General features: G+C 51.7%; 2 protein-coding genes across 2 annotated transcripts in view; both read left to right on the forward strand.

The window, feature by feature from the left end:
• Positions 1–24,058, forward strand: part of LOC142027761 (A-kinase anchor protein 1, mitochondrial-like) — a 312,309-nt gene that overhangs the window by 262,664 nt on the left and 25,587 nt on the right. The window lies entirely within an intron of this gene.
• LOC142027774 (electroneutral sodium bicarbonate exchanger 1-like) lies at positions 1,820–14,254 on the forward strand. Its single transcript, XM_075021983.1, has 20 exons — positions 1,820–1,886; positions 2,794–2,928; positions 3,397–3,532; positions 3,748–3,908; positions 4,843–5,028; positions 5,137–5,225; positions 5,358–5,515; positions 5,894–5,981; positions 6,487–6,633; positions 6,869–6,882; positions 7,216–7,390; positions 7,527–7,660; positions 8,203–8,407; positions 8,491–8,658; positions 10,482–10,595; positions 10,751–11,095; positions 11,714–11,965; positions 12,772–12,840; positions 13,383–13,556; positions 13,656–14,254. Exons 1-20 carry the CDS (start codon positions 1,820–1,822, stop codon positions 13,839–13,841), a joined length of 3,003 nt encoding a protein of 1,000 aa, XP_074878084.1. The 3' UTR covers positions 13,842–14,254.

The following is a 24,058-nucleotide window of genomic DNA, read 5'->3' on the forward strand; positions in this document are numbered from 1 at the left end:
TCCTAGCTGCCTCCCAGCCTGCTCCTCTGAGTCGGCTGATGACTGCTGCCTCTCGGCTTGAGGCAGAGATCTCTGTCTGTGGCTTTCACAGAACCGTTGAGGTTTTCGGGACCTTTGATATCATTGAGTCCAAGCCCTCCTGCTCAAGCAGGGTCACCCAGAGCAGGTTGCCCAGGACGTGTCCCCTCAGGTTTTGAGTGGACTCCAAGGGTGGAGACACCACAACTTCTGTGGGCAACCGGTTGCAGTGCTCGACCACAGTTGCAGTCAGAAAGTTTTTCTTGTGTTCAGCTTTAATTTCATGTTTTGCAGTTTGTGCCCTTTGCCTCTTGTCCTGCCAGAAGGCGCTGCTGAGAAGAGCCCGGTTCCCTCTTCTTCATTCCCTCCCATCAGATGTACATGGATAAGAGCTCCCTGAGCCTTCTCCAGGCTGAAGGGTCCCAGCTCTCCCAGCCTCTCCGCATATGAAAAGTGCTCCAGTCCCTTCGTCACCTTTGTGGCCCTTTGCTGGGCTCGCCCCAGTGAGTCCCAGTCTTGTCCTGGGGAGCCCAGTCTGGACAGAGCACACAGACTGGCCCCAGCAGCCCTGAGCAGAGGGGAAATGATCCCCCCAGGCCTTGCTTTCTCATTCAGTGCTGTCTGTAGGTACATGCATAAATTTGCATGTCTGAGCAGCCTCTCAGGCTGTTGTTGCTGGAAGGGTCTTTCATTCCGTCTAGCTGGCGCTCTAGGCTTTCACCTGTCTCCTGCCTTGCTGCTCTTTCTTCTTGAGCTCTTGGGGTATTTCTCACGGAATGTTAAGTGGTTAAAACGTAACACAAGACATGGTTATTCAAATGCATTTGTCTCTTGTTTCTCTGTGCAGCCTGATGAATATCATGGCACTAAATGACTCATTGTTATTCCTTGTATTGCAGATAACTAATTCTTGTTCCTCAGATGCAGCTGTCCTAGGCGGGTAGTATGTTTCACCGGAACTGTTGACCCAGGTGGAAAAAACAGTCTTCTCGGTTCTAGCTAGCAGCCAGGATAAACTACTGTGTAGCAGGGTTTTTTTCTGAATCTACCCATTGATCCAATAAGATATTCTTTTTCCCTACCGTATTTGTGCCTCCTGTTATCCTCAGGATGCTAGAGCTTCAGCTCTACTGTTAGAAAGAAAAAGAGAGAAAACATGATGCTGCTAGTGGGCTTTGCTTCTCAGGAGGGTGAACGAGCCTGTGAAGGGTTTTCCTTCTGCACACTTTTGAGCCTGACACCTCTCATGCAGGAAGTTTCTCTGTTCTGGAGAGTTTTTGCTCAAAGCAGAGCTGGCTTCTCCCCAGGCACTAAGTTTTCCAAGCGGGAAGGCTCTAGGGGTGCATGGCTTTAAGTAGCTGCCTGGATCCGCATCATAGCTTGTGATTTCACAATGGTCCCTATTGTGTCTCTGGAGTTGGTGCACACTGGGTGCCACTTAGCTCCTCCCGTGAGGGCTACTCCATCAGTCCCTGGGGAATCGGGCCCCCTGACTGACCTGGAGGTTCAGTTGTCCCCGAAACCCAGTGACTGACGTGAGGATGAACCCAAACGGGGGTTACAAAATGACACTTCTGGAAGAGTTACAGGTAGCACGGCCGGGGCTCAAAAGTGCAGTTTTGTGGGTTGGGGTTGGTTTTTTTCCAGTTTGGAAATCACTTTTTTAGACAGGAACCTCAAGAACAAAGCAGGAGGTGGGTTTTTTTGGTCTGAAACACTCATCCCTCTCCTGCTGTATTAAAGACGTCCAGACTCTCGTGGTATACAGTAGAGGTGATGTTATGGGCTGTTTTATTTGCGTATGGGAAGGAAAACCTCCTACAAGTCCGTGGTTTTAGGGCTGTGCCTGAAGGAGGAGGAGGCGGCACGTAGAGGCGTGATGGCTCGTGGACTCGCGTGGACGCAGGGGTGGGTGATGGCTGGGAGGACGTAAGGGAGCTCTCCACCCCCAGCCCCAACTTTTCCCTTCTTGTCGTTGCTAAACAGAGACATGACGAGGAGGCAGTGATTGACCGGGGAAGAAGGAGCAACACTGTCAGTGTTCGCTATGAGGAGGAGGAGTTGGAAGGTGAGTCTCTGCTGAGATCCTGGTAGAGGAGCCACCAGCCCAGCGCGTTTTCCCATTGCACAAAGTCTCTCCTGTGTGCCTTGTCGGGTGTCACATCATGTGCAGCAAAACGTGCCGCGCTTCTCAATGAAGCAGCACAGTTATTGTCACGTTTTTTACTATTACGGCTTTTTAAACGGAGGGAAAAAGCCCCCCGGGAGGCCACGGTGTGAGTTGTAGCCACAGGGCTCGATAATTCACAGCTTTTTTTCTCGCAGAGGCTGCTCCTGGCTTGGAGAGGTCAGGAGAATCATTTCAGGGCTGCAGACGCGGGGCTGTGATTTTCTTTTTTTGTTCTGGAGTTCATTACGATGGGACTGATTTGATCGTCTCTTGTCGCCTCGTGCCATACAGAGATTTTGAAAATAATTAGCTTGTGTTGCTGCTTAATGAGCAAGTCTGAGTGTTGTCCAGCCGAAGCTGGAATTTGAGAAGAGGTCCAATACTTTGGGGGCACTTTTAGATGACCCAGAGCCAACACTTGTTGTTGCTGTGTTGTTGCAAAGCTCGAGTAAAATAGGCTTGGAAAAAAGGAGGTCCAGTGAAAATAACATTCAGGGAAGCTGGCGTTGCTCCTGGGATATATAACCGTGGCTTAGCAAGGCACCGGCCACCTCAACCATTGCCGCAATGCCGAGAGTGCTGCAAAAACCGCTGCTTTTTCGCAGGCCACCGGACCCTGTACGTGGGCGCGCGGATGCCACTGGTTAGGCAGAGCCACCGGCATCACCGACGCCACAGCCAGAAGCATCGGGAAGGGGAACGGGAGAAGGACTCTGCCCCGATGGAGCAGGGCTACCACTGTAAGTCCCACCGCGGCATTTGCTAAACTCCTGGGGGCAACGTGGGCGCTGGGGCCTTCTGCAAGCAGGTCCCCGTGGCTAGTTTGAGTGAGTTGCTGTTCTTCCGAGGGAAAGTGGCCGTATTGAGCAACACCCTCTTTTTCCCAAGTTTTCTTTTTTTTTGTTGTTTTTTTTTGTTTGTGTTTTTTTTAATGCAGTTAAATGCATAATGGGTTTAGGCTCGTCTTCCTTAGAGGGATCCTGGCTTTAAAAATGGCAATGTGGGGAAGGAAAGCAGCCCATCATCATGCAGAGGTGGACTAGATGCTTCTCCTTCTCCACGGCTCTGTGCAAGCCCAGACAGATGCAGAGGAGAGGGGCCAGCCCAGTGTTTATGGCTGCACTGGTGCTGATGGCCACTTTGCACGTGAGCGTGACGAGCTGTGTTCAGGCGCAGTAACGGGATGGGTCTTTGCCTTCTGCCCCCAGGCTCCCCGTCCCAGCGGGTGCAGTTCATTCTCAGGAGCAAGGAGGACGAGCAGCACCTCTCTCACCACTTGTTCTCCGAGCTGGATGAGATCTGTGTAAAAGAGGGCCGAGATGGCGAGTGGAAGGAAACGGCAAGGTAAATCCCTGCTGCTTGGCTGCGGTGGGAGAGGAGTCCCTGCACCGGCAGCGCCCGTGGGCTCTGCTTTCTCCTCTCCAGGATGCGAAGCTTTTGCAGCTGCAGGTGGCGGCACGAGGAGCCTTCTCCTCTTGCCACCCCGTGGCTCTGTCAAAGGGGTTGCAGAGCTGGGGCTGTTTTCTTGCAATGGGGCTGATCGCACCCGATGTCCGCAGGTGGCTGAAGTTTGAGGAGGACGTGGAAGATGGTGGCGAGCGCTGGAGCAAGCCCTACGTTGGCACGCTGTCCTTGCACAGCCTCTCCGAGCTGAGGAGCTGCATCAGCAACGGGTCGGTGCTGCTGGACATTTGTGCCAACAGCATCGAAGAGATTGCAGGTACCATGGGCGCTGCATCCCTCCGGGAACGGCCGAGCTCAGCTCGCCACGGTGCTCTTCACTCCCAAATCAAACCCTGCCCCAATGGCACGTCCTTTTCCAGAAGTGCCACTGTGTTTTTCTCATGAGCTGTTTTTGGATGTAGACTGGGCATGCAACAGTCGCACCGTTTTTTTATTCCAATGCGGGGTCCTTTTGAAAGCAGTTTGTGGGGTTGGAGAAGCCACTAGAGAATATTCTGCAGCCAAAAAGGAGCGTGTGTCAGGGCTTAGCAGGCTGCTCTTAGAAATACAGAGTCTGCGTAAGAGCTGAACCTCCTTAAAGGAACTATTTCTTACAAGCTGTTTCCTCGCATTCTTTTTTTTGCTTTTGCCTTAAGATCCAGCATGTAAGAGTTTTAAGGCAGAGTTTATCTGGCGATGACCAAGCAGTGTATTTCTGTGGGGAAGATACTTGAAGTTAATTGCAAAAGCCGCTTTGGAGAAGTTAGCTTTGACTGGCGGCAGGTCTCCATTCAGCCCTTTCAAGGGCTGGAGAAGTCGGAGCCGTTCTTAGCACGTTTCTCCCTGGGCTCGGCAAATTGCACTCGATCAGCACGGGAAGCTCTGGGAACGTCTGTGCTATAGATCGCTTATAATTTGGGTGAACGTGTAGAGTCAGAAAGGCCAGGTCGGGCAAGAAAATTGTGTCATTTAGAATGGGAAATATTTATCTTAGCGGAATGATGAATAAGCACTTGGATGCCATGTTTCTTAGCAGAAGAAAATTCTCGTTTTGGCTGCAAAGGCTGAACATTATTAAAAGGCCTTGCTATGCAAGGCTGAGCCGGCATTAGGGTGCAGCCTGTGTGGCACAGCCTTCCCTGGGGGCTTTGGGGGTCGGGACTTGTTGGGGTTTCTGCTCTGATGGCTTTGTTTCCCTTTGCCATCCTCAGATACGATCCTGGCCCAGCAAGAACAGTCCACGGAGTTTGACGAGCACGTGCGGGCGCAAGTTCGAGAAGTCCTTTTGAGGAAGCACCACCATCAGAACGAGAAGACAACCAACCTTCTGCCCGCTGTCTGCTCGTTTGCTGATGTGAGCAAGAGGCAGTCAGACCTGCACCTCCTCTACAAGCCAGGTGAGGCTTTCTGCAGGGCTGTGGCCCCATTAGACTTGTCCGGGCAAAGGAGAAGCGTCCCAGTTGCTCCTCGTCCATCTTTCTGAGTGTCTTTCTTTTTCCTACCAGCCCAAACAATCACCTCTTGTCCTTCTCCCACCGCTGCAGAAGCTAAAGATGGGGTGAACCCTGAGAGCAGAGCAACGGATTTAAGCAAGGTGAGACACTCGTAGCTTTCTCACGCCTTTAGGGCCAGATTTGCTCTTGCAAACTTGGCTGGAGAGTGTGCTGCAGAGCGCTGTGGGCTTTGCTTTTGGGGTAATTGCCTGAAAATCGCTTGTCGTGCCCAGGCGGAGCTGCACTTCATGAAGAAAATTCCCACCGGGGCTGAAGCATCCAACGTGCTCGTAGGAGAGCTGGATTTCCTTCACCAGCCCATCGTGGCATTTGTCCGCCTGAGCCCGGCTGTCCGCCTCTCGGGCATGACGGAAGTTCCCATCCCAACAAGGTGCGAATGAGAAGCGCAAATTTTTTCCGTAAAAAAGACACCCAACCAAAGATCGAGTTGCAGGCATCAGTTTGGTGTCCCAAGGGAACAAGGCGAGTGGGAGGGGGAGCAAGCACGTTTCCCCCACCCGCATCTCCTCGCCTTCGTTTCTCCATTCCCTGCTGTAGCTTTTAAACCCATCGGCCAATTGTAATGAAAGTTGGCCCCCAAATGAAATTTGCCGTCGGTTTTGAAGAATTTCAAATTCATCGTGGCGTCGCTGAGCCTACGTGTCCCGTCTTGAGCCACGCTCCGGGCTGGGAGCTGCCAGGGCTTTCCTTGGGTGCTCTTGGAGCAAGGACACCTTCTTCTCTCTCTCATTTTGTTTTTCTTGCCCAGGTTCCTGTTTGTTTTGCTTGGACCAGAAGGAAAAGCCCATCAGTACCATGAGATCGGCAGGTCCATGGCCACTATCATGACAGATGAGGTGCGACAAGATGAGATAGCTCCGGGTCATTTTTGCCTTTCTTCAGCTCTCCCTGTCTCTGAAGTAGTGAGGAAGAGGATTTGCTGTCCCAGCTGCCCGCAGCTCTCCAAATAGCCCAGCCCTCTTTCTCACCCCGAAGCGAACACGCAGATTTGCATCACCCCACATCCTGGAGGCTGAAATCCCACCCGGGGTGCATCCTGCACCTCATCCTTCTTGCCGGGGTCCCCAGCACGCTGTCGCCAGTGGTGGCATTGCCAGGGCCAGTCAAACTTCTCTTGCTCTTTAAGCAGAAGGGTATGGTGTGCCATGGGGGACGGGGGCCTCGTGGGGGAGATGATTACAAATGCCCTGACGCACAGATTTTTCCTTTTGGGGGAGTATTTCCTGCCCTTTCCAGCAGGAAATTTTGGGGAAAAAGCCTTGCGTTTAGCCAAGAGCTTATTGCACTGGTTAGGACCTCCGAGCTGGGTTGTCCTCTCACCAGGTTGTCTTCTCTTGGCAGGTTTTCCGTGACGTTGCCTATAAAGCCAAGAACGGGGCTGACCTCGTGGCTGGCATCGACGAGTTTCTGGATCAGGTCACGGTCTTGCCGCCAGGAGAGTGGGATCCATCGATCCGAATCGAGCCCCCGAAAAACATCCCTTCGCAGGTGGGAGGCGCGAGGGGGACGGGCGGGACGGCTGGGGATGCTGTTCAGGGGCCCAAATTCACAAGGTCCCACTCTGACACAGTCACAGAGCCAGACCAGAAGCAAAACAAGCCAGCGGTTACAAGTCCATAGCTTTATCTTACTTCCATTTTAACAGGAAAAAAGGAAGATGCCAGGAGCTCTTGACGACAGTGCTTCTCACAGCACGCTGGAGAAACACAGTGGCCCTGAACTGCAGCGGACGGGAAGGTGGGAGCTTTAATAGTTTGGGTTTTTTTTCTGTTTGCTTCTCAAATCTGAGCATGCACCCTCCCTTCTAGCAGGTCTTTGGGGTTAGCTGGTTCAACGAAGGGGCTCCGCATTGCCAGCTTGGTCCCCTGGGCTGGGCAGGGGGGAGATCTGGGCAGCTGGGCTCAGCCCCAGCCATCACCATTGCACGCAGGTTTCCTTGATTTGGGAGGAAGGAGAGTGCTTCTTTTTAGCCATGAAAGTGACTCCGTGCTTCTGATTGCCCTTCTGCAGCAAAGCAAAGTCACCGTGTTCCTCCAAGAGAACAGACTCTCTTCTTTTTCCTTCCTGCAGGCTCTTTGGAGGTTTGACCCTGGACGTGAAGCGGAAAGCCCCGTGGTTCTGGAGCGACTTCCGGGATGGTCTGAGCCTGCAGTGCCTGGCGTCCTTCCTCTTCCTCTACTGTGCCTGCATGTCCCCTGTCATCACCTTTGGGGGACTGCTGGGGGAGGCGACCAATGGCCAGATAGTGAGCACCTCTCTCTGTTGGGGGGCATGGGGGAGGATAAAAGTCAGGCCAAAGTCCTCGCTGCAGTGAATCGGCTTTGGTTTTTGTTTCTCCCTAACGATTTATTTACTCACGGCTGCCTCTCTTCCCCGGACAGAGTGCCATGGAGTCGCTGCTGGGCGCGTCCATGGCCGGCGTGGTGTATTGCCTCTTTGCCGGCCAACCTCTCACCATCCTCGGCAGCACCGGACCCGTCCTCGTGTTTGAGAAGATCCTCTACAAATTCTGCAAGTAAGGCTGGCTGCCGCAGCTGGGTGCTGCGAGAGCCTTCAGAAGGGGGCAGTGATGGAGAAAAGATGCTTTGCTTTGCTTTTCTGTTTCTTAGGGGTAGTTGCTAGATTTTAGTGACAGTCCTTTTGTTGCTATGGCTTTGATGGGAGATAAACCACCCTTATTGCCATAAGGTTTATCATTAAGCCCCAGCTTGCTGGCAGCAGGTGACTGGGTGCAAACCCAGCTGGTTTCAGTGTCAGGGCATCAGGGTGATGTGGGAGAACACCACCTGGCCCAAGAGGGACCTGACCTCAAGCAGCCTCCAAGGTGTTAACACAAGATCCTTGTTCAACAGTGGTAACTAAATAATTGGCCTCTCCTCCTGTGGGTCTACACCCTGCACCACAGCCCCGAGGCTCTCTGTAGTAGTACATGGAAACTGCATTTCCCATCCGCAGCCTTGACACGCTCCAGAATTGCTCCCTGTTTTCCCCGAAGGCAGGCATGTCTCAGGGCCTCTTGCTGGCCTTTGCAGCCTTTGTTTCATTTTGCTTTCCCAGGGAGTACACGCTCTCCTATCTGTCTCTGCGGGCGTGCATTGGGCTGTGGACCGCCTTCTTGTGCATAGTGCTGGTGGCCACCGATGCCAGCTGTTTGGTGTGCTACGTCACCCGCTTCACGGAAGAAGCCTTTGCCTCCCTCATCTGCATCATCTTCATCTACGAGGCTCTGGAGAAGCTGAGTCACCTGCGAGACACCTACCCTGTGCACATGCACAGCAAGCTGGACTTCCTCACCAGCTACTAGTGGGTTTTTTTCCCCCTGAGAAAGCTGCTGCCCCTTGGCAGGAGCTGCGGGCTGCACCTCCATCGCCTTTCCCTTACCCCTGTCTTGGCTTCTCTCCTCCCAGCTGTAAGTGTGAGGCACCGACCCATCCCAGCAACGAAACGCTGCGTTTCTGGGCGAGCAACGGGATCAACGTGTCTGGCATCGCCTGGGAAAACCTCACGGTGACCGTAAGTGCCCCGAGCCACTGCTTCCTCGCGCCGCGGCCACGGGGTCCAGGGGCATTTGCATGGTGCAAAAGTCAGAGCCCTTCAGGGAATGATGGGCTTCAAACTGTGCTAGTGCTGCTCGGAAAAGTCCTTGCTTAAATCTAGCGTGTGGTTTGTTAAAACCGCTTGGTCCTCGGGAGGAGAGTCCACCTTGTCCCAGTCTACCTGGTCCCCAACGTTGTGGGTAGGTAGCAAGTGTCCCCCTCAAGCCTGTTGCCGGACAGTATTTCTGACTGGGAGGAAGGTTAAGTAGTGGGTGGTTTGATTATTGTAGAAGTTGTAGGTAGGACTTAAGTTCATGCTTGAAAGGTAGTAATTGGCCTCCTTAATGGGTTCCTAGTAACTCTGGGCCTTGCTTTCTCGTTCAGTGCTGTCTGTAGGTACATGCATAAATTTGCATGTCTGAGCAGCCTCTCAGGCTGTTGTTGCTGGAAGCAGAGCCCGGGCCTAGGGCGGCAGGCTCTTATGGTGGCCTTCATCCCCTCTTGGCCAGGTTCTGCGAGCCCTCCCCTGGGAAGGGACGATTTGTCTCTTCTCCTCCTTTCCTACCATGGTTGTCTTTAGCCCTCCTTCCCTCTTCCCTCTCTCTCTCTCCCCAAGAGTTTCCAGTGTTTCCTTCCCCTCTGGTGTCTTCTTTAGCCACGATTGCTCGAATGGCAGGCAGAGGATGTGCCGAGGGTGCGTGGTATGGTGTCCCCTCACATCTCGTTTCTCCGCTCTATAGTTCGATGTGTCACTTGTTCAGCTGCTGCTGCTCATTACATATAAATCTCCATTGGCAGGAGCAGTTAGAGGGTCGTGGATCTTGGACCAAGATCCTCAAAACCCCCTAGCTACGCGAGGTTTCCCTGCCGCACGTGCACTGCCTTTGTGTCCTGACGCTCTGTTTCTCCAGGAATGTCGGCATTTGCGTGGGGAGTTTCAAGGACCTGCCTGTGGACGCGACGGCCCCTACACGCCTGATGTGTTCCTCTGGTGCTGCATCCTCTTCTTCGCCACCTTTGCCCTGTCAAGCTTCTTGAAGAAGTTTAAAACCAGCCGCTACTTTCCAACCAGAGTAAGTAGAAGATGGTGGCCAGCGTCCATCTCCACACTCGTTTCCCAAAATGGCTTTCCTGGAGCACTAAGCAGTATTAGCCCCGCCATGGTCAAGCTGGGAAACGTTGGCCTTGCAGGCCAAGCTCTCCAAGAGCTTGGATGTCCCGCACTCATTTCCGTGAGTGCAAAATCATCGTAGCATTTCCCACCTGCCTCGCGATCTGCCCCAGATTGAAGATTTTTGGGGTTTGATTTTTTTTAATTTTTTTTTTTTTCCCCCTCCTCAGGTAGTAGGAAGTCAGGTTTCCCAAAGTTTTGGGGGTTGGGGTTGTGGTTTTTTTTCCCTACCTTCTGCGCATTATGTGCTCGAGCGGAAAGTAGATTCGAATGAGGAGGTTCCTTTTGAGGACTAAAGGATGCCTCAGTGCCTTGTTGCCGTTGTAGCTGTGAGTGTAGCTGTAGTGGCAGACATCTCTTTTCTTATTTTTAATATTATTATTATTATTTTTAGGTTTTGACTTAAACCAACCCTTGTCCGCCTAATTAAGCTTTTTTTATTATCTGACACCAGATCTCACGGGGACAAACACAGCAACAGTATCTAAGCAAGGGATCAGGCTGCATGTGCTCAGAGGGGTGGTGGGATTTGGTTAACCAGCCTGAATGTTGTGGATGTCCGCAACTCTTGCATCTCACGTTACGGCCCTGTTTGCCATGCCCCTTTCACCTCTGGTTTCTCGCCCCAGGTACGGTCCACGGTGAGCGACTTTGCTGTTTTCCTCACCATCGCCATCATGGTGCTCCTTGACTTTGTGGTTGGGATCCCATCGCCAAAGCTCCAGGTCCCCCACACGTTCAAGGTAATGGGGTGTTTTGGCACGTGGGGGTGCCACAAGGTGATGCCGGGGCAGGGCAGGGCTGAGTCTGGAGGAGATGCTGGTGGTGTGACCATCTCCTCTTCCACCTCCAAGTGCCTTGCTTCCTCCTGGCAACGAGAAGATGGCCCCAAAACTAGATACCTACAGGAGAAGTACCTAGAGGTGCTTGCAAAGAGGAGACTGGCACTGCTGAAGCCCACGGGAGAGGGGGACATGAAGCCAGGGCTGGGAGGTGCTCTGACACAGGGAGGGAGGGGAAAAGGAAAGCCAGTGGAGTGCCTGGGCTGGGAGACGATGCTGATGTGTGGGCTTTGTTGCAGCCTACCAGAGACGACCGCGGGTGGTTCATCAACCCCATAGGACCCAACCCTTGGTGGACGGTGTTGGCTGCGCTCGTCCCAGCTCTGCTCTGCACCATCTTGATATTCATGGACCAGCAGATCAGTGCCGTTATTGTGAACAGGAAGGAGCACAAGCTGAAGGTAAGGGCCTGCGAGAGATGACCCCGGCCCCAGCCCCTTCTGGGCTGCAGGTCTGGGGAGAAGCTCTTATTGCCGATGCTTTCTGAAGGCATTGGTTTGGGACAAGGTCAGGCTGCGTGGCAGGATGCTCTCCTGGATTAACGATGATGCAGGGAGCAAGTGACAGGGCAGTTCAGATGAGCAACCTTTTGGAGGAGCAAATTAATCTTGGAGCAATATGGAAGCGCGTTTTTGTTTTGAAACGGCAGCGGCAGCAGGTGCGGGGAATGCATTGTTTTGATGCGCTGCCAGGGATAACTCAGAGTCACACATTCCTCGCAAGTGGTAGAATTTTCTTTGTGAGTGAAAAAAACGGTTTGGTGGTTTTGGGTTGTGGGTGGGTTTTTTTTGGAGAAGTATGTATCGCACAAGCTCCCCATATCCCTTGTGTCTGAACTCCTGCCAGATTTTCATGCCAGGTGCTTGTGCAAAGCCTGCGTACACCCTTACTTGCTTCCATTTCTTGTTTTAAATTCTGAAGAAGTTGACCTGTGCTCGAGCAGGGTTTGAGTCTGACTTGCGACGTTATCCTTGCTCTTGTGCTATGGGATGCTCTGTTTCTTGTTTTCCTGCCTGCAGAAAGGATGCGGGTACCACCTGGACCTTTTCGTGGTGGCCGTGATGCTGGGGGTGTGCTCGGTGATGGGGCTGCCCTGGTTTGTGGCTGCGACCGTCCTGTCCATCACCCACGTGAATAGCCTCAAAGTAGAGTCTGACTGCTCAGCTCCAGGAGAACAACCCAAGTTTCTGGGGATACGAGAGCAGAGAGTCACTGGCTTGCTGATCTTTGGGCTCATGGGCTGCTCCGTCTTCTTCACTTCCGTGTTAAAGGTGAGAGGAAAATGCAAACCACCCGACAACCGCGAGCTTGTTGGAGGTTACAGAAAAACAGTCCCCTCTCTGCAGGCCTGAGTAGTTAGTTGTGGAGCGGAGGAGGAGGGGGTGATCCCAACCCTTGGGGCTTGACCCACGGTGGGAACCAGCCTCGGTTAGGCTTTGCAGCCCTTCGGGCCCCCGTTTGGTGTGCTCGAGGCAAGCGAGCAACGCAACTGCTTGAATTTTCGGGTGTCTTTCAGGCCCGCCCATGTTTATGGGTTACAGCTGAGCATATTCAGACCAGCACGTCTGCTCTCTTTCAAACAGGCAGCCCTTTACGGGCTGCAATTTGCTCCCCAAATGCCCCGGAGCAGCTGTTCCCAGGAGCTAAACACACTGAGGTCATCCCCGTGGGCTTCCTTGCACGTTCCTCCCACAAAGTAATCTCGTCTCTAGGCTAAAAGGAGGCCTGTGGCCTTTGCCTGTTGCCCCAAGATTAGGCAGAAGTGTTTTTCTACCGCCACAGAATGCGGCATAGGGTAGCACGGGTGAAATCGCCTATTTTCCTCCAACCTTTCTGGAAAATAGGAGTATTCTGAGGAGAGGTAACTCCAAAGTTCAGCCTAAAGCAGAGCCTTAGCTCACTCGTGCGCACAAAATCTTTAATGGTTAAAACCTGACCCATCTGTAAGCCTGAATGGAAGCTGGAAGGCTTCAAGCAATTTTAGGCAGTGCCTGTGGAAGAGGGTGGTAATACTGAAAATGCAATATGGAGAAAGAAACGATTGCATTCTTTTTTTTTTTTCTCTTTTCCCCCCCAGTTTATACCAATGCCTGTGCTTTATGGCGTCTTTCTCTACATGGGTGTGTCGTCGCTCAGAGGAATTCAGGTACGGACTCTTTTACAGCGTGCGGCATGTCGTTTCCCTGGTATTTTGTCTCCGTAGCAGCAGGGAAAAAAGCAGTGGCATGGGAAAAACTTCTTGCAGAGCAAGCAATGAAACTCTTTTGTGTAAGAAAAAGATTGGTGGAGGCACAGGAGGTATATAGGGCTGGGAGGACCAGGCAAGTTCAGCGCTCTCTGTTTCAGGGTTTAGGGCAGGTCAGTGTTTGGTTACGTGAAAGCGGGGGAATTCAGTGCAAAGGGAAGGCAGTTTCTGCCACTGGTGGAAATCCTCGCTGGGGGATTCAGTGGGCCGAGAAATGCTAATAATGGAATGGCACGGAATAGTTGCCGTTTGGTGGGCAGCTCTCAGGGGCAAGCCGGTTGATAGATGGAGCGAAGGGAAAATGGGTGCTGCTCCCAGGAGGAACGCGGTGGGATCCAGGATTTCTGACGGCAAGCGAGATGCTGCAAACCGCCTCCACGTCTCGAGAGGGCCAGAAACTTGCCGCAGTCCCAAGGCGGCAACCTTTCCCTTTTATTTTGCAGTTCTTTGATCGCTTGAAGCTGTTTTGGATGCCAGCGAAACACCAGCCGGATTTCATCTACCTGCGGCACGTGCCCTTGCAAAAGGTGCATTTGTTCACGGTGATCCAGCTGACCTGCCTCGTCCTGCTCTGGACCATCAAGGTGTCCCGTGCCGCCATCATCTTTCCCATGATGGTAAGAGCTGCCGCCGCTCAGCAGCGGGGTGTTTGCAGCGTTGGAGTGAGAGGTGGCATCGTCTCTGAGCTCACCGCATCTTCCCTCTTATTCGTGAAGGTTTTGGCTCTCGTCTTTGTCCGGAAAGCGATGGATTTCTGCTTCTCAAAGCGCGAGCTCAGCTTTCTGGATGACCTTATGCCAGAAAGGAAGAAGAAGTTGGACAATGCCAGAAATGAAGCCAGAGAAGAAGAAGAGGTAAGGCTTGCTGGGTCCTCGGGGCTGGACACCTCCGTCGGGCTGTGAGGTTGCCTGTTTCTCTTACAGCTTGTCTGGAAACGTTGGGGGAAGATCAGCACTCAATCGAAATAGATCCCAATAGCCTGGATCCCACGTTGTAACCTTTGTTTCCTCAAGTAGCAGTGAGCTGAACGCTTGAATACAGGTGTAATTTTTAAAACGAGTCGTTTTTCACAAAGGTCATTATCATTACGATGATTATTATTAGAAGGTGCTGCTGCTGCTGCTGGCAAGATTTGCTCATAATCGTGTTTTGAACACCCAATCCCCCTGCCCCAAAACCTTTGGAGTGAACGGTTTCTACCCTGCTGCACTAATACCTATAGCTGCCAAGGGGCAGAAGGGGAGGGCAGACTGCTAAGTTTGTGCTGGGCATTCAGCTTATCTCCACTTTGACCAAAGACAGAGAACGTGATTTGTCCCTTTTTTACCTCAGGAGTCCAGGAGGGCGATGGAAGCTGCTGCTGCTGCAAGTTCAGTTCAGCTGAACGTGGGGAAGACCAGTGACATGGATATCCCAAAGCAAGGCAGTGACAGGTAAAGCCCCACCAAGCGCTAGGACCCCTGGCAAGATTAGCTTGAAGGGGTTTGGCAGAGTTTTCTCCACTTGCCTCTTTGTGGGGCATCCCACAGAAACCAGCAGGCAGCTTGGTGGGAAAATCAAATTCGGGGGCAGGGCTGCAGGAGGTGATCGCAGGGCTCTGACCCCAAGCAGAGTGGCTGCAGCACTCGCGTTTGACCCCCAAACCTTGCATCATCAGCGCCTTTACGGTAGCTGGAGTTCCTCATACTTACACATGAGGAGTTGCAGGCGTGATCTGTACCAGCAGTGGCTTAGGAACCCGGACCAGGGCTAAACCCCAGCAAGAGCCTTTGCACAGAGCTGTTGCTCTGCAGCTCCCCAGCTTGCCTCCCAAAACTCCTCATCCAGCAAAACCTCCCATGCTTATGCGCAGCTTTGATTCTCGGGGCTCCGCTGTTCCTCTTGCTGATGCTAATGCCCTTGGTGGCATCAGTTCCCATAATCACGGATTGCTGTGTAAAATATTTATTGCAGGACTGATCCTTCTGAGATTATTATCCTGGATGAAATGTCACAAACGACCGTATGGAAGGCTCTCACTTTGAAGACAGAAACCCTTTGAATCCAGGGAGGAAAAAGGTAAAGGATTGCACACGAACGTGTCCGTGCTCCTCTGCAGGCGACGGTGCACGCCTACGCTTTTCCCACGCTTTGGCCGGCAAGGCTGAGCAAACAGCCTGTCCCTGGGAACAGGCAGTGAGGACCGTGGCATGCAAACCAGCTCCTCTCTGCTGGGGTGGTCCCCCAAACAGGGCTGAATCAGCAGCAGCTGGCAGGTCTTCCACTGATGATGCTCTCCCTCTTTTTCTCTTCCCTTTGCCTTTCCCCACTCCCGCTTTTCACGTTTAGGAATCTTGACTTGGAAGGAGAGGAGCGAGAGCGTGACTCGGGGATGTGCCAACGCAGACAGAGGGAGAAAGCGCTTTGTTTCAGTTGGAGGATTCCCATTAAAGCCATGCAGATGTTTTCAGTTATCCTTGGTGTGCTTCAGGCATTCAGTATCTCTAGACCAGCAAGCTGAGGTGAACGTCACAGTCAATGGGAGTTTGGTGGTGTTAAGTCTGTGTGCGTACGTGTGCGTGTGGGGGTGTGGGTTTGTAGTGGTAGAGGGACTGCTACTGCTTTATCATTCAGTGCTCTTCTTTTAATACCTAATTCCTCCGCTTTTTTTTTTTTCCTCTTTTTTCCAAATGTAAACTGGGAATGTCCAAAATAATTTTCTGTTATATTTGATGCATTCTCCACTTTCTTCTTCATCACGACCGGGTTTTTGGTCTGGTTTGGGGTCCTGGCTTTAATTCACTCTTCTGTCTCTTACTGGTACGAGAGGGATGCCCTCTGTGGCAGGGCAGCATAGAGAGCGTCCGAGCAGTTGGCCTAAGGTGAAAGAGAAGCATTTGCTCCCTGCGCTTCAGTTTTACCTCTCTTGCTTGGTTTGGTTTTGGTTTTGGTTTTTTTGCTTTGGCTCTGCCATCAGCCTGGGAGCTGCAAAATGCAGAACTGCCACCTTCTTGTCCCCTGGCTGTACACTGCATCTAAGGGAGCACTTCAGGTATTTGATTTTGAGTACACCGTATGGTCACAGGAGCGGCCAGATGAGACCTGGGGGGGGCTCTGTGTCCCTGGGCTGCCCCCTCTGTTGTTCCTCCACTTTCCTTCTGTATTGGGTCTGGCTGAGTTGGAGTTCTTTTACCCCATAGCAGCCCTCGTAGTGCTGTGCTCTGTACTGGTAGCTAGAAAGCTGTTGATAACACAGCAGTGTTTTGGCCATGGCTGAGCAGTGCTGGCACAGCATCAAGGCTGTCTCTCTAACATTCCCCCCCTCCCCAGTAGGCTGGGGGTGGGCAAGATCTTGGGAGGCAACGTAGCCAGGAAGAAGGCATACAGGCAGCAAGAAGAGGCATCTCGGTAGCAAGTAAATCTTAGGTCCCTTCAGATGCTGGGGACCCTGCGTTCATGCAGCATTGGGCAGACCCCAGATGGATTTTCCCTTGGCACACTGTACAGATCCTGCCTGTGGAGAAGTTCCTCCTTTTGGTCATTCACGGTGTTATACAACTTTTCTTAGAAGAAAACAACTCTATGCGTAAAGGATGTTCACGCGCGGACTTCTTGCTGCACTTTAGATAACGGCAGGGCCGCGCAGGTGGCGTAATCGCTGGTACCAAGCAGGAGCTGCCTGGAGGCTCCTCTGTCACAGTCAACCAGCTCCGTTTATCCTGCGGCCAAGGGCCATGTGTAGGGACACAGCCTGAAGGCCACGCCGTACGTACGGTGCAGCACAGACCTGCACCCGCTCCGGTGAACTGTTAGGTGGATCCCCAACTCCTGGAGGTACAGTGATCTCCCAGTCAGGATCTCTGCAGCAGGCTGTTAAACTGCACGGTAACTTGGGAACCAGAGAAGATCCAGATCTGGAGGGGATGGTTAACCACAGGGCCTCACGTTGAACCTCCTCTAAGCTCGTCCTGTGCTTCCAGGGTTCTCGAGCCTCTCGGGGGGCATCTCCCAGACTGGCCGGTGACTCCCAGCTCCCTCGTTCCTGCCTTCCCCTCCCTGCCTGCCTGCCCCACTGTGGCCCCTGCAGCAGCACTCAGCTGAGCACCCTCCGTTGCTCCTGGGGAAAGAGCGTCCTCCTTGCTCTCCGTGGCATTCCCCCAGCACACGGTGCTGTAGCGAGGACAAGGCAGTCAGATACAGACACAGCCTGTTGAACAGAGCGTCCTGCACGCAGTGCTTCCGATAGAGCAGCTCAGGAGCGAGGAGGTGAGCTGGGTGTGCTGCCTCTCACAAAGAGCATTTGACATCGGCGACCTTCCCCGCTGGACCCTCTGCAGCCTCTCTTTTTCCCGATGTTGTAGGTGTTAGGTTGTGTGGTTAAAGGTTCATCTCCACAAACACAGAGGAGGACAAAGGAGCAATGGCAGGCAGGGGAACCCCAGGGACCTAGGCAGAGGCAAGGGAGCACCCTGCTGTGGCTTTTCCCAGGGCTGTCGCAGGAGAGGGATCGCCCAGCTTGTCTGGGTATGAGGCTCACCAGGCAAGTATTGACTCTCCCTTGCTCACCTCACAGACTGACGGGGGGAATGCGCTTCTGTGGCCATGCCCTGCCTCTGAAGCCCGGCCGTAGACAAAAAACTGGCTCAAACTGTGAAGGTTACCAGGCGAGACGTGACTGGGTGCACGTGTGTGGCAAGGTCTGTGCATGTGAATGTCTGAAACTGGATTCTGAGCTGTCAAGCAGAAGCCTGCTTCTCGCTACACGCAGCCAGCGTGGGCTGGTTGTAAATTTGGGTAACACCTGGAATAAGCAAAAGTGGCATGTCCCGAATCCTACAGTTAATAACGAGCTAGGAGAGAGAAGCCTTAATTCGGAGGCTGATCAGGCATTGTACTGCTCCCATAGACAACTTAGATTGGGAACACTGGGGGCGTGGGGTTCCAGAAAGAAGAGGTGGTGGCAAAAAGAAGGGTTCCCAGAAAGAAGAAGGGATCTTGAAGAGAAGGAGGGGACCCAGGAAGGAAAAGGTGAAGATCCTGGCTGGAGGAAGTATCCTGGAAGTGGCGGAAGATCTTGGAGACCAGAGAGCTGCGTGGAGACAAGTGCCAGGGGATGCCCAGGGACCTTGACCAGCACCCTGCGAAACTGGTAACGGCGAGCAGCTGCACAGCAGGAACCAAGGTGATGTTCTGCCTGACCTTCCTGGACCTGCAGTAGCCTCCCTGCTGGGATAGGGGAGTTGGCTCAAGCAACTGCAGGATTCAATAGGAATGCATTTCACCAAGGTAAAGAGGACACAGCAGTGGCTTGGAAATGCTGGTTGGTTTAATGGTAAAACTGGAATTATTCTGTCAACTGTGCATTCCTTTTAATATGGACTTAATTTAAAACGGCTGCTTTGAAGTTGTTCTGGCTTCACCTTAATCGACACCTGCAATCTTCATCATCTTATCTTCTCCAACAGCGACACCACACCCTGCCCCTCCCCACCCCCTGCAAAAAAAAACCAAAACCAACCCAGGAAAAGAAAGACTTCAAGGGCAAGCTAGGCAGCAAAGTTGTGCGAGATTGGTCAAACTGCTCAAAGTTTGCAGGGAGATTGGAGCTTGCAATTCAGATGTACGTCGCTCAGCGTGGGGAGGGTAGTACGCACCTTTCACTGGAGTCAGAGGGAAAAACAGGGAGAAGGGAGCTGCAGCGTAAAGAGTAAAGGACACAACATTCTTAGGAAAACTCTCCTTTTTCTTTCCTTTTCCTTGCTCCTTCGCTTCCAGATCTCCGTGGTCGCAGTTTGTGCTGCCTCACCTCCAGCACAGCGTGCAGAATGAAAAGACTGTCACAGAATTCGTCTTCCTGGGGTTCTGCAGCACCCCAGCCCTGCAGCGCTGCCTCTTTGGCCTTTTCTCTGCCCTCTGCTCTGCCACTCGGATGGGAAACACACTTGTCTTTCTGCGTATCTGCCTGGACTACTGCCTCCACAGCCCCAGGTACTTCTTCCTCTGCCACCTCTCCATCGCGGACATCTGCTACGCCTCCAGCAATGTCCCCGTATGCTAAGGAGCCTCCTTGGACAAGGCAGAACCCTCTCCGTTGCTGGGTGTGGGGCACAGATCCATCTTTATTTAATCTTTGCACTTACAGCGTGCGTGCTGCTGGCAGTGATGTCTCATGTTCGCTACGTGGCAATCTGCCGTCCCCTCTGCTGTGCCCTCATCATGATCTGGAGGCTGCGCCTCACCCTTGCCACAGTTTTGTGGGCTTTGGCGTTCGTATTTGGTACACTGCAAGCCTCTCTGGCTTTACACCTGCCTTTCTGTGGCCCCTGCGAGGCTGTCCACTTCTCCTGTGAAATTCTTGCTGTCTTAAAGCTGGCCTGCACTGCCGCTCCTGCCAATAAAGTCCTGATCTTTGCTGTTTGTGTGTGCTTCTTCCTCTTCCCTTTAGCCTTAATCCTGATTTCCTCCCTGGACATCCCAGCCACCGATCTGCGCATCCGCTCTGTGCCAGGATGGCACGAAACCTTGTCCACATGTGGCTCTCACCCGACCGTGGTGGGTGTCTTTTATGGAAACGCCATCTTCATGTACGCGGGGCCCGGGAGCGGTAAGTCCTCTGGGAGGGAGACAGTTCTTTCCCTTTTCTACACTCTCGTCAGCCCCAGTTTGAAGCCCGTCATTTACAGTCGGAGGAACAAGCAGGTGAAGGAAGCCTTGCTGAAGCTTCAGAGAAGGAAGAGGGTCTTTCATTCCGTCTAGCTGGCGCTCTAGGCTTTCACCTGTCTCCTGTCTTTCTGCTCTTTCTTCTTGAGCTCTTGGGGAATTTCTCAGGGAATGTTAAGTGGTTAAAAGTGTCCTGGTTTCAGCTGGGATAGAGTTCACTGTCTTCCTAGTAGCTGGTACAGTGCTATGTTTTGAGTTCAGTTTGCAAAGAACCTTGATAACACTGATGTTTGCAGTTGTTGCTAAGTAGCGTTTAGACTAAAGTCAAGGATTTTTCAGCTTCTCCTGCCCAGCCAGGGCACAAGAAGTAGGCACAGGACACAGCCAGGGCAGCTGACCCAAACTGGCCAACAGGGTATTCCATACCATGCGACGTCCCATCTACTATAGGAACTGGGGAGTGGGGGGCGGGAAATCGCTGCTCGGGGACTAGCTGGGTGTCGATGGGCGGGTGGTGAGCAATTGCACTGCGCATCATTTGTACATTCCAATCCTTTTATTATTGCTGTTGTCATTTTAGTAGTGTTATCATTATCATTATTAGTTTCTCCTTTTCTGTTCTATTAAACCGTTCTTATCTCAACCCAGGAGTTTTACTTCTTTTTCCCGATTTTCTCCCCCATCCCACTGGAGGGGGGGGAGTGAGTGAGCGGCTGCGTGGTGCTTAGTTGCTGGCTGGGGTTAAACCACGACGGAGACAGAGTCACAGCAGCACAGAATGGATGCTGAAAGGGACCTCTAGAGATCATCCAGCCCACCTCGGCTGCTCAAGCAGGGTCAGCTGCAGCAGGTTGTGAGTCTGGTTCTCAAAGATGCCGTTGGCTGCGTTGCTCCCAGGTCGTGGAGCTCGCTTGGGAAATGGGCAATAAAGAGGGATGAAGTTTCCAGGCACTTTCTGGCCGGTGCAGTGATTTGGGGTTTTTTGGGGGGTTGGTTGGGGTTTTTTTCCTTCTGATTTCCGCTCCCCCCGCCACTTCCCGGTCTTGTGGCTGCCCAAGGTGCAGCCAGAGAAGGGGAGGAGGGTCCCTGCCTGGCCTGCAGCTCCCTCCCTCGCCATTCTTGGGGTGATTTGGGGTTATTTTGCTGTGTCAGTGAGGCAAAGCTGGGCTCTCCGGGGCTGAGGTCAGTGGGACCCGAGGAAGGCCATGACGGTCTTGAGGCTTTGAAGGGCTTTGCACCGAGCCCCGTCCCCGCTGGAGGGGACGCTGGTGGTGTTCAAGACGAAGGCCTTGCAGCCCTTGCTGTCGTGTGTGCCCGCGTCCCCCCCGGCCCCCAAGGTCTGTCGTTGTCGCAGGGGCTCTGTGCTGCTTTCTGCGTGGGGCCGTGTCCGTGAGTCCTGCAGGGACCTGTCTGTCCTGGCTTCCCCACCAAAGGGCTGCTCCCCCTGGGGAAGGGGAGAGGGGAGTCGTCCGCGTCCCGCCCCACCGTTGCCTGCCCCGCTGGTGGTGACTCGGCCCTGGGGGGATGCTCCCGCGGGCTTGCTGAACCCCCATGCGAAAAGTGCCGGGGGAACGGGTGTGATGGGGATGGCGAAGGTGCCAGAGCAGACTGGGGTGCCATACCTGCTGGTGGGGCCTGGGGTGCCTGGGCTGCAGGGAAGGGCTTATCTTTTATAGGTTATCTTTTTTGATGGTAACTTGTAACCTTCCTTCTTGTCTTTTCCCAGAGAGACCTGGCCACCATGCATTGTCTGGATGTCCTTTACCATATTGTGGATTGTTAAATAATGATACATTTATTGGCAGTGGCACCCCTATCAAGGGTAGGACTTAGCTTTGTCCAGAGGCTGGCATTTGGGTAGAAATCCAACAATCACTTTTGCGGAATATTCGAGCTATATTCTGTGTTAAGATTAAATGGAGGTTCCGATCCCAAGATGGTATCTGGCACACTTGACTCATTGCTACCGTAATTGATACAAACAAATCATAAAAATCAGTCGTAACTTTATCAATTTCAGTTTAAGGGGAGACTCTTGTTCAACTGTCCATGAGGTTGGAGCCCTTTTAATCTTGGAATAATGAATCCACGGGCCTTTCCCTTGGACCTTGACAGCTGTATGAGTAGTCAGGAACACCTGGAATGGCCCCTTCCACTTCTCAGTTAGCTGCTCCAAATTCCACGACTTGATGTAGACCAAGTTTCCAGGTTGAAATGGATGGGCTGGTGTATCCAGTTCCAAGGGCCTGCTTGTCGTCACGTACTTGTGCAATTCCTGTACAGTCTTTCCCAAGGACATTAAGTAATTAAAGTCCATTTCCCCTTTAATGTGAATTGTTCCTGGTATATGTGGGGCCTGGTAAGGCCTTCCAGAAAGTAAGTTGCAAGGGCTCAAGCTGGTTTTACCACGAGGTTATATTCCAATTCTTAACAGCGCTCAAGGTAGCGCTTGTATCCAAGTCATTGATGCTTCCTGACATATTTTCCCGATCTGCAATGTAAGTGTATGGTTCATTCTTTCTACTTTTCCACTTCATTGTGGCCTATAAGGGGTATGGAGATCTCATGTTATGGCTAAGTTTTTACTCAACTGTTTTATAACTTCAGCAACAAAATGTATCCCTTTAGGAATGTCCTCAGGCAGAGGACCACATGAACCTTGGGATAATTTCTTTCAACAAGATTTTAGTTACTTCTCTAGCTTAATTTGTGTGACAGGGAAAAGCTTCTGGCCATCCAGTAAAAGTATCAACTAGAAGAAGAATGTATCCATATCCCCCTTTTCTAGGCAGTTCTGTAAAATCCATTTGCCAATAGTCTCCTGGGGAATTTCCTCCTTTTGTAACCCCCAATATTAATTTATTACTGGTATTTGGGTTATTTTTACAACAAATTTCACATTTTTCCATGATAGATCGGATAATTTCTGTCATCGCTCGGCTTATAACTATCTTTTGAAGATGTTTTACTAAATTTTCAGTTCCCCAATGTTCTTTATTTAGCAATGTTCTGGTTTAGCAATTTCTCTCATTAATGAGGGTGGGATTATTATTTGCCCTGTGGGCGTGACAGCCCACCCATCTGTTTGTTCTTGTGCCTGTAAGGCCTTTATTAAGCTAGCATCTTTACTATCATATGTAGGTGGTGTTTCTGGTAAAGTTATTTCTTTTTCTGGTAATAATGCCATGATGCCTGTTTCTGCAGCCTCTTTGGCAGCTTCGTGTGCCAATTGGTTACCTATTTCTGGTGGGTTTTTTCCTGTTTGGTGGGCTTTGCAATGCATTATTGCTACTGCCGTCGGCTTTTGAATGCTCTGTAATAGTTCTTGAATTTGTGCAGCACGCTTGATTTCAGTTCCTTGTGCTGATAGTAGTCCTCTCTCTTTCCAGATGGCTCCATGGGCATGTACAACTCCAAAAGCATACTTAGACTCTGTCCAGATATTAACCTTTCTCCCTTCACTCAGTTCAATGCTTGAGTTAAGGCTATTAGTTCTGCCTTTCGGGCTGATGTTTTGGGAGGTAAGGCTCGTGCCTCTACTATGCCATCTAAGGTCATCACAGCGTATCCTGACAGTCTCTTCCCATCGTGAACAAAACCACCGCCGTCAGTATATAACTCCCAGTCTGGATTTTCTAACAGAACATCTTTAAGATCCGGACGGCTAGCATATATTTCCTCTACAGTTTGTAAGCAATTGTGTTCTGGTGAACTCTCCGCTCAATCAGTGGAGAGGAACACTGCAGGATTTGTAACTGAAGTGGTCTTGAGATCGATGTCATCTTGTTCTAGTAGTACTACTTGGTATTTCAGTGTACGGCTGAGGGACAACCAATGCCCCCCTTTTTGTTCCGAAACTGTGACTACCGTATGTGGTACACACACAGTAATTTCCCGAGATCCCGCTGCAATTAAGATGTCATCTACATATTGTAATACAGTTCCCTGTCCATTTTCTTTTCTCCAAATCTCTAATTCATTCACCAGCTGATTTCCAAAAATAGTTGGGCTATTCTTGAAGCCTTGTGGTAGAACTGTCCAAGTATATTGTGTCTTTTGCCCTGGTTCAGGATTTTCCCACTCAAAAGCAAAAAGTTTTGTTCACTGGTGAGGGTAGTTAGTAACGTACACAGGTTTGCAACAACTGGATGTATATCTTGTACTCTCTGATTTATTGCTCTAAGATCCTGGACTAAACGGTAATCTTTTCCGTTAGCTTTCTTTACTGGTGAGATAGGTGTATTATATTTTGACTCACATTCTGTTAGCAACTTATATTTTCAGAATTTTTGAACTATTGGTACCAAGCCAGTTCTCGCTTCTAATTTTAAAGGGTATTGTTTAATTCTTCTTAGGTGACGATCCTAGATTTAGATCAATTCTTACTGGTTCCGCTCTCTTAGACCTTCTTGGACCTTCTCCTGCCCAAACGATGGGGATCGCTGCATCTTCTATTTCTCAAGGTATCTTGTCCCTTTTG

The sequence above is a fragment of the Buteo buteo genome, unplaced genomic scaffold (genome assembly GCF_964188355.1).
Source record: "Buteo buteo unplaced genomic scaffold, bButBut1.hap1.1 HAP1_SCAFFOLD_55, whole genome shotgun sequence".
In the NCBI taxonomy this organism is placed as follows: domain Eukaryota; kingdom Metazoa; phylum Chordata; class Aves; order Accipitriformes; family Accipitridae; genus Buteo; species Buteo buteo.

Coding starts and splice junctions, on each gene's coding strand:
- LOC142027774 (XM_075021983.1), top strand. CDS start 1,820: ATGGGAAGGAAAACCTCCTACAAGTCCGTGGTTTTAGGGCTGTGCCTG. Junction 8,408..8,490: donor ACCTGCGAGACACCTACCCT/GTGCACATGCAC, acceptor GCCCCTTGGCAG/GAGCTGCGGGCTGCACCTCC. Junction 12,841..13,382: donor CGTCGCTCAGAGGAATTCAG/GTACGGACTCTT, acceptor TTTATTTTGCAG/TTCTTTGATCGCTTGAAGCT.